Genomic DNA, 15000 nt, shown 5'->3' on the forward strand with positions numbered 1-15000 from the left:
ATCTTATAACACACACTGTGGCGGGATGTTGCAAGAACAACCCCCACACCCTGAATCACTCTAAAACAGACAATTGTCTCCGCAACACAAACTTTCCCCTTACTTTATCTAAACCAGACTCTTAGAAAAAAAGGACAAAAAACCAAAACATAACCTTAAAACTGTATTTCCTTACAAACTAAAACGCTTAACATAAACCAAAAAAATCACACTTAACACTAATCATACACTTAACACAATATAGACATTAACCATAAACCAATAAAACCCCTAACAAAACTTAAAATTAACCCGGACACCAACACCAAAATATGTATATGTGTTTGTTTGTGAACCTCTTTGTCCACACAAGGGCCAACAGACCTTTTATAAACCCAACCACAACTCTATAGCCACCGAAACACTGACAAATTTCAATATACAATTGTATTAATTGATTTTGGTTGGGGACGTTATCATCATCATCATCATGATCAACATCATCATCATCAACATCATCATCATCATACGTAATTGTAATTGTAATACACAAGCCAGGTCATCAACTGTTTAGCAATCCAAAAGAGCAACCTAAATATAGTCAATTTCAGGCCAGGTTAGCAACTATATATCAACATTCGAAATAAATCCTCCAAAGGAGGAATTAAAGCCTGCAAATGAAAAAAGAAAAACACTTACGAACACTCCTAACTAACTAAACTATCGCACTATAATCAAAGATAAATAATAAAGTGTTCCTATCATTCACAATCACGACAAGCAAAGATAAACAAAGCTGTACTTACTCAAAAATAAACAAAACACTTCCAACGCTGGTCGAAATCAAATGTATAAATCCAGCGTTCACACAACTGCCTCAAGTCGCAGTCAATCAAAAAAAGCATTCGCTCCGAAACATTTACCATTGTCATAACCTAGCTAAAGGTAAACAAACAATCTCATTTATACCAACAGTCTTTCTCACAGCAAACAATCAATACACTAACTACCTTTCGCTCGCTGACACAATCTCTCTCTCTCTCTCTCTCTCTCTCTCTCTCTCTCTCTCTCTCTCTCTCTCTCTCTGGATTTGGCAAAAAAAAAATAAATAAATAAAAAAATTAATCTTCCACAACACAATAATAGTAAATTCATTGTAGACAACATTCAGATATAAGCAGATTGGTCATCAGTAAGCAATTGATTTGTTCTCATTCAACGATTTCCGTAGAATTCTTTTTTGCCTGGTATGCACGGACACAATCTCCCAAATAGAAGATGGCTCCTATAATGCACATGGAACCAAAAACCATTGGTTCGACCACTCTCGCCCCTATGTACAAGCTAATGGTCAAGCTGCCTGTGGCGATGAGGAACACTCCAAAGACAAGGTTTACAGCCACCTCCTGTTGTGAGGAAAACACTGTTTTATGGCATGTTATTTAAGCACTTGTAAAGGACACTACTCTGTTGCATAAGGCAAGGCGTTCTTAAACGAACAAACGACACTACTCCAGGTGGGGAAAATAAAGCATTATAGTACTATAGTGCAAAACAGTAGAAATAGCCACAAGTCTTAAATTATTGTGATATTTTAAAAGGATATGCTTTACTCTCTCTTCTATTTACATTTAAGGAATATTACCAGAGATAAAACTTACAAAGTACGGTCCATTGATATGGCCAAGGACACCAAAGATCAAAAGCAATGGGGTAACCACGATTGCCATAAAGAGGGAGCCATCGCAGAAGAATATCCCTCCATAAGTGTTGGCTATTGGCATTACGTGTGCTTTGATTTGGTAGATTACTATGGCTGCGATGACGCATATCTGAAAAAATAGATAGATAAAGAAGTGATTTTAATCTTTGACAGACAGTTTTCTGTAGAATATATGGTGCAGAGACCTAGCTCATGAAAAAGATCTTTGAGAAGAAAATGTATGTGTCAGAGATGAGAATGCTAAGATAGATGGCTGGGATCGCGAGACTGGATAAGGTTAGAAATGACGTGGTAAGAGGAACAACTAAGGTTACAGAGGTTTCGAAGAATATCCAAGAAAAGAGACTCCACTGGTTTGGGCACGTAATAAGGAGAGACCAGGAGTAGGATTGGAGGAGGAGGAGGTTGTTGGAGATGGATTTTCCAGGTAGGAGGAGGAGGGGGAGACCAATGAGATGGTGGATGGAGTGTGTAACAACAGATATGGAAGAGAAAGTTTTCACAGTGGAGGACATCGGAGACAGAAGAAATTGGAAACAGCTTTCAAGAAATAACGACCTTGCATAGCGGGAAAAGCTTTAGTCGAAGAAGATGGTGCAAGGGGGAAGGGCGGGGGGTGGGGGGTGGGGGGGAATTGGATAAGGACAAGAATAAGAACCTCCTCCTAACTGTTTGATGGAAATGAAGTTTCTTTGAAGATAACTTCCACAAGTTTACAGTCGCTACAGAAACCTATACAGAGATGTAATCTACTGTAGATTGAACCTATGATGCCACTTCCACTTTACCATGTCTACTGTAAAGCTTCCAGCATCATAATACTTAGTATTCCTATCAACCAGCACACGCAAGGATTTCCCGCTCTTCTTTTTACTCTCAACTTCGTTGGAAATTATACATTCATCAGAAAAAGATCTTTTCTTTAATTTTCTAAGCATAAAAACGTACTTATGCAGGATAAGGGAGATGTATGTGTGACAATTAAATGCAGAATACATCAGCGGTTGACGTTATTTACTAATATTTACACAAAATAATACAAGTTAGTTTTCATGAGAAACTGCCCGTTTAAAAGTCTGATTTTTTTTTTTTGCAAAGGCAGGAGCGCATACAGCTTAAAGTGGACGTTGAAAGCTTTATAAAGGTTTGAACAAATTTCAACATATTTTTGAAGCATGTTTATTATAATTTTATTTATTATTATTATCCCATCAATGCTTGGGGCCTACCCATCATGAGGAGCAGGAAGAGAAGCCCTCTTTATAGAGTCACGAAGGCCCTACCAGAGAGGATGGTTCTGGTAGGTTACTTTCACTGCCCAGTAAACAAAAATATTGAACTCAAAATGTGTCCATATATATACATATATATTTCGGAGTAACTATGCAATGGGAATAAACTCCATGTTTAAACTACCTGTATAAACTCCATGTTTAAATTGCCTGTATAAATTCCATGTTTAAACTACCTGTATAAACTCCATGTTTAAACTACCTGTCATCTAGCTCGGGTTGGCCTCTCTCACCATTAGCCCTTCTATGCGTTAGGATGGTACTTTAATCTGAACTTTAGAACTATAGTGTAAGAGATAACAGAAAATTATGCAAATAATGATACAAGCATCAAATTTGGCACACTCATTCTCCAAGTCATACTGATTAAACTCGCCAACTGGTCAATTGAAAATCCAGCCCTAATTAGCTACCTGAAGTTGACGTTATGCTTCAAAGTACTTGTAGTTGTCAGAGTTGTATGATCTAGACGCAGATTCCTATGTCTTCAAGGCTACTGAAATAGATTTTAATGTTTATAAAGCACATTGACACATTCTCCTCAAGAATTAACTGATAATAAAGTAAACTGATAGGCTATATATGCTTCAAGATTTTATGTTTTATAAAGCACATTAAGATACTAATTTTCTCATTGTAGATCCGTGGTAAACCACACTGGCTTGCAGTTTAGACTAGATGAGAGTAGCACATAGAAGGTATCTCTATGTCATGGACTACTTCTTGCTACAAAACATTCAAGGGAATGGAGTTGATGAAGTTCTTGAAGGAGTGATTGTTGGGCACTACCAAGGCACATTGATAACATCATTGCTGTGAGACTCAGTATAGGCTTCAGTGCCAGCTAAGTAGGAAATGTATGTTAAAATTATACTGCAACAACCTACTAGTATTCCAAATACTGCATAACTAACCCAAAATCAGTTAAGGAGCAACATCTGAATGGACAGGATTTGCCAACGGGAGAGAGTTGAGCCAAGGATAACAGGGTTTTCATTATCTGGATGGTGTACAGATAGCACGAAACTTATGACTCTGGATGAACAATCAGACTAGGAGTAGGGCACAGTCCAAGAACATAGTTGTATCCCATACCGGAAGTGTCCATCACACACGTGTACATGGTGGTATAAGGAAAAACATATAATGATTGAACCAAGTATTGTTTATGCTAGGAGGTTAAGATAGAAGATTTAAAGTCCTCCAAGGCTAATTCTGCCAGAAAATGGATAGATTGATATATGAATTGGGGAAAGAATATTCTTGTTTCATTCACTCAATGCACTGCCAATCAAGTTAGACTCTACATGACTTGACGAAGGTGGTGAGATAGAAAAAATTGGTGAGATAGAAAAAAGTAGTGAGATAGAAAAAGGTGGTGGAATAGAAAAATCTTAAGACCAAAGAAGGCACTATATCATGAGAGTTATAGGCTTCTCTTTAACAACACAAAGTTAAGCCGATCTGAAAAAAGAACAACCTCTGCTGTTAACAGTGATGAGGATGGTAGAAGTAAGATCTCATGAAAGGATCAAGAAGCAAAAAATCCATGAATGTTTCTTTTGCCAGAACAACAGATGTGTGGGGGAGCTTAGAGAAGCAATGAAAATGTAAGTAAATAAGAGAATAAATGAATGTGCAAAAACACTGCAATAAGCAACGCCTTGCCAAGCAAAGTGCATGAGATATCATAGCACAAGAATTAAAATATCACCCTTTCTATTTAGTGGCATTGTATAACTGAGAACGATCCTATCTAAAGGTACAGGATTAAGAGAAAGCAGAGAAGCACTGCAAGAAAACATATCCAATTGCTTTCTTCGAATTAGTCGCCTTCATTAGAGATAAGAAAAATGCCAGTGACAGTAGAAATCTATTAATTTTCAAGCTTGCTGGCTTGACCATGTTTAACAAGCAGAGGCTGGTACAGCTTGGTGTTGATTCGGCTTGACTCAAGGGCTAGTTACTTATTCACATTCCCAATCCGCAAGCTAATTGCAAAGGGTGAGATGTTCTGCTGACTTTTGAAAAGGATGTAGGCTTAATCATCTCTCAAGCATCCAAGTATGGTGAAATGACCCATCTAGCGATAGCTGATGAGATAATAAGACAGGACATACTTCATCGTAAATCAAATTTCTGCAGTACTTTTCCCAACACAGAACTGTACCAGGCTGTACCACCATCACTGCTACAATTTACATGCATGATTTTACATGGTGCACATATCAAGTACCACATCCAGTATTGATCAAAAAATCTAACCTTTTTATACCAAAATTCCTACAGTACAGCTACTTTGTGAAATACAAGGGGTTAGTAAAATACAAGGGAGGAGTGAAATACAAGGGAGGAGTGAATGTCCACAGGCATTCCAAGGACCGTGAAACACCTTTTACAGTCTACATGGGCTTTTATATGTATACCAAGATAAGGAAGAGACAAATCATTGAAATGCTCGATGAAAATGGGCTCAGCATATACGAGAGGATCTTAGAAATATCACCAGATATTGAATAGTGTGCCAAAGATCTAATCTGTCCTCCAGTGTTGAGAAAGGAGTTCTTCACAACATAGATCATAATTCAACGGCAACCACAGCTCAAACATCATTCCATGGTACAAGTGCGTCCATTTTCCGACTTCCAAGCACTGAAAATGTGGTGTTGAATGCGAGTCTCTCAATCTCGAATTAGAAAATAAAAGTTAATAAAGTTCCAGAGCTTCCAGAAGCAGACACCAATATTCGACCAGCATACATCATGCAAAACCCCAATTTTCGTCCAGTAACAAGCCAATCCTTCATAGCACCACAGTTGATCTCGTCATACTTATAAGAAGAATGAACTTGGTTGGAGGAAGTCTCCCTCACAGATTATGTGGCTGATGTAGTCAGCATTCCTTATCCAGTTCACCAAGCAAAACAGAAATGGAGCTAACCTTAAAGTAAGCCTTTCAGCAATGATGCCTCGTGGCAAGACCAAGCTCACTCTTTTGCAATGATGATGCATACCATAGCAAAAGTCCATGATACAGTGGCTTTCCCAAACTCAGGGTAGACACTTGTCATTACTACTGTTGTATGCTCTGGACAAATACAGTGGATGTGACCCATGTATTGAGAGGAAAAATTTGTGATCATGTTTGGTGGACTTCATATAGAAATGGCTATACTGAGATGAATAGGAACATTACTGGCCCAGTGCTACCGTGGAAGCAGAGGTGACCTCATTTGGTACAGCAGAATCTTACCTGTCTGAATCCAGTGTCACCAGGATAAGACTAGCACATCAGCATATCATGAATCACAGCTGGTTAAAATTATTGAAGTGCAAGTGAACATTCCAAATAGAGGACCAAAGGTAAATGCAATCATCATTGATGGATCAGCACTTATCAGAGACTTACCTCCATGTTCTTCAAAGATATTTTATGAGTATGCTAAAGAAGAGTACACCTAAAAGTGGAATACTATGGTGCCAGATATGAGTGGGTGGACGTAGTCTTTAATGTATACGAGAAGTCAAGTCTGAAATATGACGCAAGGTCGAAAAAGGGACATGAAAGCAAAAGAAGAGTGACCGGAACAAGTAAGACACCAAGTAATTGGCAAAGCTTCATTTGTGATGCAAGCAACAAGACTTATCGCAGAGACAACAAGCACAGTCATTGTCACAAAACGAGATGTCATTAGAAACACAATGAAGTCTCTGGATACAGAGACCCCATGTTGTCTTGAGGAAGCTAGCACTCAAATATTTGCGCATGTTAGGTATGTAATGGCTGATGGGAGAAAGTCTATTATCATTAATGTCAATGACATGGACGTGCCAGCCATAGCAATATTTGTGCTGCCATCTTTACAGGAAATAGGTCTTGAGAACATGTGGATTTCCTTTGATCAAGGAGCCAAGATTCGATGGATTCCAGTCCATGGGTTAGTTATTTTAATAGGGCTTGGGAAAGCTAGATGAATCCCATACTTTCATGCTTTCACTGGATGTGGCATTGTGTCTGCCTTCCATGGGTAAAGGAAGAAATCTGCACGCTAGACTTGGGATGATGTTTCTGAAACATTCACTAATCTCAACTAGCATCCAACATTGATTTATGATCTTGACCTGCAGAGACGAGAGATTCATTGTTCTCTAGTACGTCAGATTTAGTGCAGCTACTAGTTGGATGAAGCAAGACTAGATTTCTTTGCCTGGAAAGGCCATACAACTCAATTCCAGTAACACAGGGTTGTAGTGGTCGATTTGGTAACGTTCCTGACTGGTGAATGCTAGACGGGGGGTTTGAGTCCTGCTCAAACTCATTAGTTTCTTTGGCTGCGGCAACCTCACCATCCTTGTGAGCTATGGATGGGGGTGTTAGGGGGAGCCTATAGGTCAACCTGCTAAGTCATCAGTAGCCATTGCCTGGTCCTCCTTGGTCCTAGCTTGGGTGGAGAGGGTGCTTGGGTGCTGATCATATGTATATATGGTCAGTCTATAGGGCATTGTCCAGCTTGATAGAGCAATGTCACTGTCCCTTGCTTCTGTCATTCATGAGTGAACTTTAAACCTTTAAACATGCAGCCCTTAGAGAACAAACAAAGCTTGTGGCTTATAGGACTGGGATCATCTCCAATCCAGACACAATCTTTCCTTGTGGCATGGTGGATATGTTGGATAACACTACCCATTATTGCAGCGAGCAGTTGGAAACTGAGAGTGTTCCTGTGAAAAACACTGAATAGAAGAATGCAAGTGCTCATAGTCAGCTCTACCCAGAGCATCACTCTGCAGCTGCATATGTGAGCAGCGGCAACTGAAGGACCAGTGGCTTAGTTTGAACATTGAAGTGCAACGCTTACGAAATGAATATCAGTCAACCTGGTGGCCATCTTGAAAATTCTTTTAAAATATGAAAAATGTCACTTTGCTTTATACACAATAAAACCTTGAAAAATATGCGTCATTTTGCTTTATAAACATTAGAATCTACTTCAGTAGGCTTAAAAACATAGGAATCCATATGTGATCTACCAAATTGGACAACTACTTCTAAGCAAAACATTAACTTCGGGCGATTAATTTGGTGGCCATCTAGAAAAATGGCCAACATCGTGGATTTTCAATAAGCCAATTGGCCAGATTTGATTAGTACTAATTGTAAAACAAGGGGGTAAAATTTCATGCTTATCTCATCATTTGTAGGATTCTTCTAAAAAAAAATTGCTGTTATCTCTTGTACTACAGTGCGTAAAACACCTGGACTTTGTTGTCTCGACCATCTCCCATTTTATCATCAATTTGTTGGTGTTCTTATAAGGGTTCTGCTAGGAGAGGCATATCTTGCTATGAGAGCAGAGTTATCAATGAGCGATATTTTATCCTAATTTATGAAAATCTATCAAAACTTTATCACATGACTCAGAAATGGTTATGAAAAGTCGCCTTCACTAGTCATGAATGGAACGTGGGTAAACTAAAAGTGAAGAATACTTACTATCTGGAAGACTTTTAAGGTGATGAAAATTCCTTTGCCTGAACATGAACACGCCATATTTGTTTTGTTTTGATTTGTGTTTGCCTCTTTATGTTTCCCTTATGCTGTGGAAAGAAATGAAAACAAAATATAGCACGAAAACTTGAATGAGATTGTTTTGGCACATTAAGATGGAGGATCATTGCGTCTTCAGATTCCACTCTAGATACAGTGCTTCCAATTAAAGGAAATATTTGCAACCTCAGTACAAGCTTTCAATGATAACCTCTAAGAGTATGAAGTTTTAGAAGATTGTGTTTTAGTTATATTTAAACATTAAAGAAATGTCCGACTGAAAATTATTTAGTCAATTTTTTTTTTTAAATAATCATCATAGCTTGTGGATTGAGACCAGATATCTATTTAGAAGGACATTACTGTATATATATATATATATATGTATATATATATATATATATATATATGTATATATATATATATATATATATATATATATATATATATATATGTATATATATATATATATATATATATATATATATATATATATATATTTTTCCTATTACTATAACAACTAAAAACAGCACGTACTGTATGGTAAACTGTGTTGGGTATGACGGGTTAGCCCCAACGTTCGACCGTACAGTGACGTACTATACAGTACCTATTCACAGGTCAAACTGGCCGCTAACGGGAACATGCGAACGTTAAACATGAACACAAACGTACGTACAAAAGACTGAGGTTGCAATGGTTCCCGTCAGAGGTACGTCTACCACATACAGCCCGTACTCTCCCCGATCGATAAAAAAGGGGCAATTTTGGCTTACGGGAGTAAACGAGCGCCTAACTAATTAGCTTGTCGTCAAGTCAGTTACGCCAATGAATCAGTTCTCAGTTGCAATTCCATTTAACCTTGCTATCATTTTAGAGTTTAGTTCTCACCAGTACTAAGTTTCTAGCTCCTAGATGAAGCACAGCCATTTCTTCGACACGGCTAAAAGTAATGATAAATAGTCAATGTCATTTGCGTTCCAGAGTAACCATTCGTCAAGCGGATTTGTTAAAACTTTCTTTCTCAGCGAACTAATTATAAGCAATATTATATCAACAATAAGAAAATAAATTTGATAATATGATTCATAAAATAGTCTGTAACAATGAAGTATATAATTCAGCTGCTATAGTGGTCTACGTGGTAACGTCTCTGACTGGTGAACGGCAGACTGGGGTTCGAGTCTCGCTCAAACTCGTTAGTTTCTTTCGTCGCTACAACCTCACCATCCTTGTGAGCTAAGGATGGGATGTTTGGGGGAGACTATAGGTCTATCTGTTGAGTCATCAGCAGCCATAGCCTGACCCTCCTTGGTCCTAGCTTGGGTGGAGAGTGGGCTTGGGTGGTGATCATATGTGTATATGGTCAGTCTCTAGGGCATTGTCCTGCTTGCTAGGGCAATGTCACTGTCTCTTGTCTCTGTCATTCATGAGCGGCCTTTAAACATTTAAATGATTACGTATGTTGTATTATCTACCGACTTTTTTCATAGGCTTTGTTTGTGGCCGTTATTCAGTGATCGAATGAAACATTGTGGAACAGGTTCGGCTCGTTGAGGAAAAGACAAGAACAGTTTCTTTTAGAAAACAGTCTTTCGTTAAACCTTGACTCTCTTTTCGTTAATAATATTTTTTCCTAATCATCACCTCCATTATTATTATTATTATTATTATTATTATTATTATTATTATTATTATTATTATCATCATCATTAGCTAAGCTACAATGCTAATTGGAAAAGCAGGATGATATAAGCCCAAGGGCTCCAACAAGTAAAAATAGCTCAGAAAGGAAAGGAAATAAGGAAATAAATAAACTACATGAGAAATAATGAATAATATCATATAAATAGTTACTATAGAGAAAGATTCGGCTGCCCGATTAGGAAGATCACTCCACAATCTGGTCACAGCTGGAATAAAACTTCGACTACTGTACAGTATTGAGTCTTATGATGGAGAAAGCATGTCTGTTAGAATTAACTGCATTCCTTTTACAAAGATTAATGTCTGCTTGTTTCCAAGAACATTAGTGTTCTCAATAAGGTTTGATATTACTTTGTTCTCATCACTTTTGATCCTTTCTTAGATTTACCTTACGTTTTAGTTCCTTTTGTGTCCACATCCTAAGGACATCCTTCGATCCTTGGGAGCGAAAGGAAATACTGCAAGAACCGCTAAATGTATGAGATGACTTTTATCGTCATTTTCTGAAGCGACTGAAAATGGTCAAGACTTTTGATATACAGAAATCTGCAAAAATATTCAGAATTTCTTTGAACAGAAAAAGGGATTTTGGTGATTAACTTATATGTAGATGGTTTATTGAGGCTTAATCGTATAATAAACAAGTCAATTCTTTTTAGTAATGGAGATTTGCACCGACTCGCAGGGGTGCCCTTTTAGCTCGGATAAGTTTCCTGTTCGCTGATTGGTTAGAGAAGATAATTCTAACCTATCAGGAAGCAGGAAACTTTTCAGAGCTAAAAGGGCACCGCTGCGAGTCGGTGCAAATGCGCCTCATTAAAAAAAAATATAGTATACACGTTACTTTATTTAATTACTTTGTCTCAGTTTTTTATTAAGACCTTAATGATCATTATTGGTAAAGCATTCTGTACTGGGAAATAACTGTCTTTTGAACCACTCATTAATTTCTGTATTATTTCTCTTAGAAACTTTTGACTAAAATTTGTGCATGATTAGAAAATAAAACTATTCTCAGATGAAACATGACTTTCCGGAACACTTACAAGTGACAATATTCGTTCAAGGTTTTAAAATCCTCATTACAACGTTGTTAGTCTAAGTATTGTCTTTACAATCTATCAAAAAATCATGTGTCCTCAATCTTTATGTACCGCACTTTAAATTTTTCTCGTATCTTAACCGTTGTTGTTTTTCATTTAGAGTCGTCAGCAATATATATATATATTTTTTCTATAGGTTCTGAATACCTCCGAATTTCACACGTTAAACTAAAAATCTTCCTCCTCTTGGCCTTAAAGCTTAAGAAGATTTCTCAGGCACCATTGTGCTTTCTTTCTATTTCTTGTCTCACTCTGTTACTTCTCTCTTTTTCTATTTAAGCCATTAAGGGATATGGATATTTCGTTGCTGAACAATCCATCTCAATGAACGTGTTTGTCGTCCAAATCCATTGGTTATTTACATTGGGTATGTGTATGTGCGTGTGATCCTAAAGGATTGGGCAAAATTGCAATGAAAAACTAGCTCTGGACAGAACGCAGTGTTTCAAAATGGTCACTTTTAAACTACGTATGTGTAGATATATGATAGGAAAAGCCATAGGGATACCTATGTGTAAAGATACAATTATTAACCAATCTGTATGGTAAGGTTCCTGACTGGTGAATGCTAGACGGGGGTTTGAGTCCTGCTCAAACTTATTAGTTTCTTTGGCTGCTGCAACCTCACCATCCCAGATAGAAGATAGAATATTGGACCTTATAGGAAAACGAGAGAGAGAGAGAGAGAGAGAGAGAGAGAGAGAGAGAGAGAGAGAGAGAGAGTGGGGGGGGAGAGAGTATTTGCCATAATAGCGAATGCAGAATAAGTATATATGTAATGCAATAAGTAAAATACACGGTAGAAAGGAAGCTAGAATAATCAGACTTAAGAGCAAGTACAGAAGGTGTTTCCAATCCTCACCTGTCCGCCACCTTATGCCGCCAAGGAAAAATCAGATCTACCTGGTACAAGCGAAAGCCACGATGAGACTGAGAGTCTGAGATAGATTTCCATCGTTTGGTGAAGGTTGGCGGTAAATAAATACATCATTCAGCTTTTATCAGTGAGAGAATCACGTGTGTGCGTGAGAGAGAGAGAGAGAGAGAGAGAGAGAGAGAGAGAGAGAGAGAGAGAGAGATTATGTCATGGTAATGACGTACGGTGTGATATTGCATCAGTAGGATATTTCAGGTATGGAAAAGTTTTCATCATTGTGTATGAACTGCTTCTGACCAAGAACAAAATTAATTTACCTTCATTCAGAGAAAACGAAAGAAAATAAAGATTAAATAAAATGAGAAGAATAAACCCCTACGAAATCCAGTGAGAGAAAAAATAGCTAAAAGTGAACCGAGCTAAAGGAATGAAGAGTGACTGGACGGCCACAGTAACTCTTTATTATTATTATTATTATTATTATTATTATTGGCCAAGCTACAACCGTAGTTGGAAAAGCAAGATGCTATAAGCCCAAGGGCTCCAACAGGGAAAAATAGCCCAGTGAGGAAAGGAAATAAGGAAATAAATAAATGATGAGAATGAATTAACAATAAATCATTCTAAAAACAGTAACAGCGTCAAAACAGATATGTCCTATATAAACTATTAACAGCGTCAAAAACAGATATGTCATATATAAACAATAAAAAGACTCATGTCAGCCTGGTCAACATAAAAACATTTGCTTCAACTTTGAACTTTTGAAGTTCTACTGATTCAACTACCCGATTAAGAAGATCATTCCACAACTTGGTAACAACTGGAATAAAACTTCTAGAATACTGTGTAGTATTGAGCCTCGTGATGGAGAAGGCCTGGCTATTAAAATTAACTGCCTGCTTAGTATTACGTACAGGATAGAATTGGCCAGGGAGATCTGAATGTAAAGGATGGTCAGAGTTATGAAAAATCTTATGCAACATGCATAATGAAGTAATTGAACGACGGTGCCAAAGATTAATATCTAGATCAGGAATAAGAAATTAAATAGACCGTAAGTTTCTGTCCAACAAATTAAGGTGAGAATCAGCAGCTGAACACCAGACAGGAGAACAATACTCAAAACAAGGTAGAATAAAAGAATTAAAACACTTCTTCAGAATAGATTGATCACCAAAAATCTTGTAAGACTTTCTCAATAAGCCAATTTTTTGTGCAATTGAAGAAGACACAGACCTAATGTGTTTCTCAAAAGTAAATTTGCTGTCGAGAATCACACCTAAAATTTTAAGAGTCATACAAATTTAAAGAAACATTATCAATACTGAGATCCGGATGTTGAGGAGCCACCGTCCTTGACCTACTAACAATCATACTTCGAGTTTTGTTAGGATTAATCTTCATACCCCATAATTTGCACCATGCACTAATTTTAGCTAAATCTCTATTAAGGGATTCACCAACCCCAGATCTACATTCAGGGGATGGAATTGATGCAAAGAGAGTAGCATCATCTGCATATGCAACAAGCTTGTTTTCTAGACCAAACCACATATCATGTGTATATAGTATGAAAAGTAATGGGCCAAGAACGCTACCCTGTGGAACACCGGATATCACATTCCTATACTCACTATGGTGTCCATCAACAACAGCTCTTTGAGATCTATGACTTAAAAAATCAATAATAATGCTAAGAAACGACCCACCCACTCCCAACTGTTTCAGTTTGAAAACAAGGGCCTCATGATTAACACGGTCAAAGGCAGCACTAAAATCAAGGCCAATCATACGAACTTCCCGACCACAATCAAGGGATTTCTGTACAGCATTGGAGATTGTAAGAAGGGCATCACATGCTCCAAGGCCTTTACGAAAACCAAATTGCAAACTAAGGAGTAGATGATTACCTTCAGCAAACCTATTAAGACGTTTTGCCAGAAGACGTTCAAAAACTTTTGATAATACGGGAGTTATGGAAATTGGGCGGTAATCAGTGGGACTTGAGCGACCACAAACACATTTACATAGAGGAGTAACATTACCAATTCTCTAACAAGTGCTAAAAACTCCTCTTCTTGCTAACTTGAGCAAAATAACAGATAACTTTGGAGCTAAGAAATCTGCTGTCTTTATAAAAAACAAAGGAAAAATACCATTTAGGTCTACACCTCCATAAGCATCAAGGTCCATCAACAGAGCTTTAATCTCACGAGATCGAAAAGCTAAACTAGTTAGTTTAACCTCAGGAAAACAGGAATGAAGAAGTTCAAGTTTTTCATTACTCTGTTTACTGTCAAAAACATCAGCCAAAAGGGTTGCCTTTTCCTTTGGACAGTGAGTAACTGAGCCATCTGGTTTAAGTAAAGGAGGAACTGTTGCATCTACACCAAAGAGTGCAGATTTAAGAGTAGACCACCATTTATGTTCCTGATTTGTACCAGAAAGGGTTTCTTTTATGGTCAAATTGTACTCCTTTTCAGTTGAGGCATAAACTCTCTGAGCAAAAGCTCGAAGCTGAGTATGGTTTTTCCAGGTCAAATCTGATCTGTTACCCTTCCAAAGGTGATAGGCCTCCTGCTTCTCCAAATAAGCACGTCTACAATCATCATTGAACCACGGTTTGTCCTTCACTCGGTACCTTACCACACGAGAAGGGATACGCCTATCAATTATATTGACTAGATTCTCATTCAAAGGGACAACAGGACCTACACTACTATATAATTGTGACCAATTCAAGCACAAAAAAATCATTCAAAATCCCAG

The 15000-nt window shown here is 37.6% G+C and overlaps 1 protein-coding gene across 1 annotated transcript in view; it reads right to left on the reverse strand.

Moving 5' to 3' along the window:
* The window catches only part of LOC137642390 (uncharacterized), a 12364-nt gene extending 77 nt beyond the window's left edge, over nt 1-12287 (reverse strand). Inside the window, exons 1-4 of the mRNA XM_068374906.1 lie at nt 12214-12287; nt 8488-8591; nt 1641-1811; nt 1-1385 (exon numbers count right to left, since the gene is read on the reverse strand). The exon at nt 1-1385 is cut by the window's left edge and continues 77 nt beyond it. Coding sequence (XP_068231007.1) covers nt 1191-1385; nt 1641-1811; nt 8488-8544 — 423 coding nt within the window. The 5' untranslated portion in view covers nt 8545-8591; nt 12214-12287 and the 3' untranslated portion in view covers nt 1-1190. The remainder of the gene's footprint in view (nt 1386-1640; nt 1812-8487; nt 8592-12213) is intronic.
* Between the last annotated feature and the right edge of the window lie 2713 nt (nt 12288-15000).

The sequence above is a fragment of the Palaemon carinicauda genome, chromosome 1 (genome assembly GCF_036898095.1).
Source record: "Palaemon carinicauda isolate YSFRI2023 chromosome 1, ASM3689809v2, whole genome shotgun sequence".
Classification (NCBI taxonomy): Eukaryota; Metazoa; Arthropoda; class Malacostraca; order Decapoda; family Palaemonidae; genus Palaemon; species Palaemon carinicauda.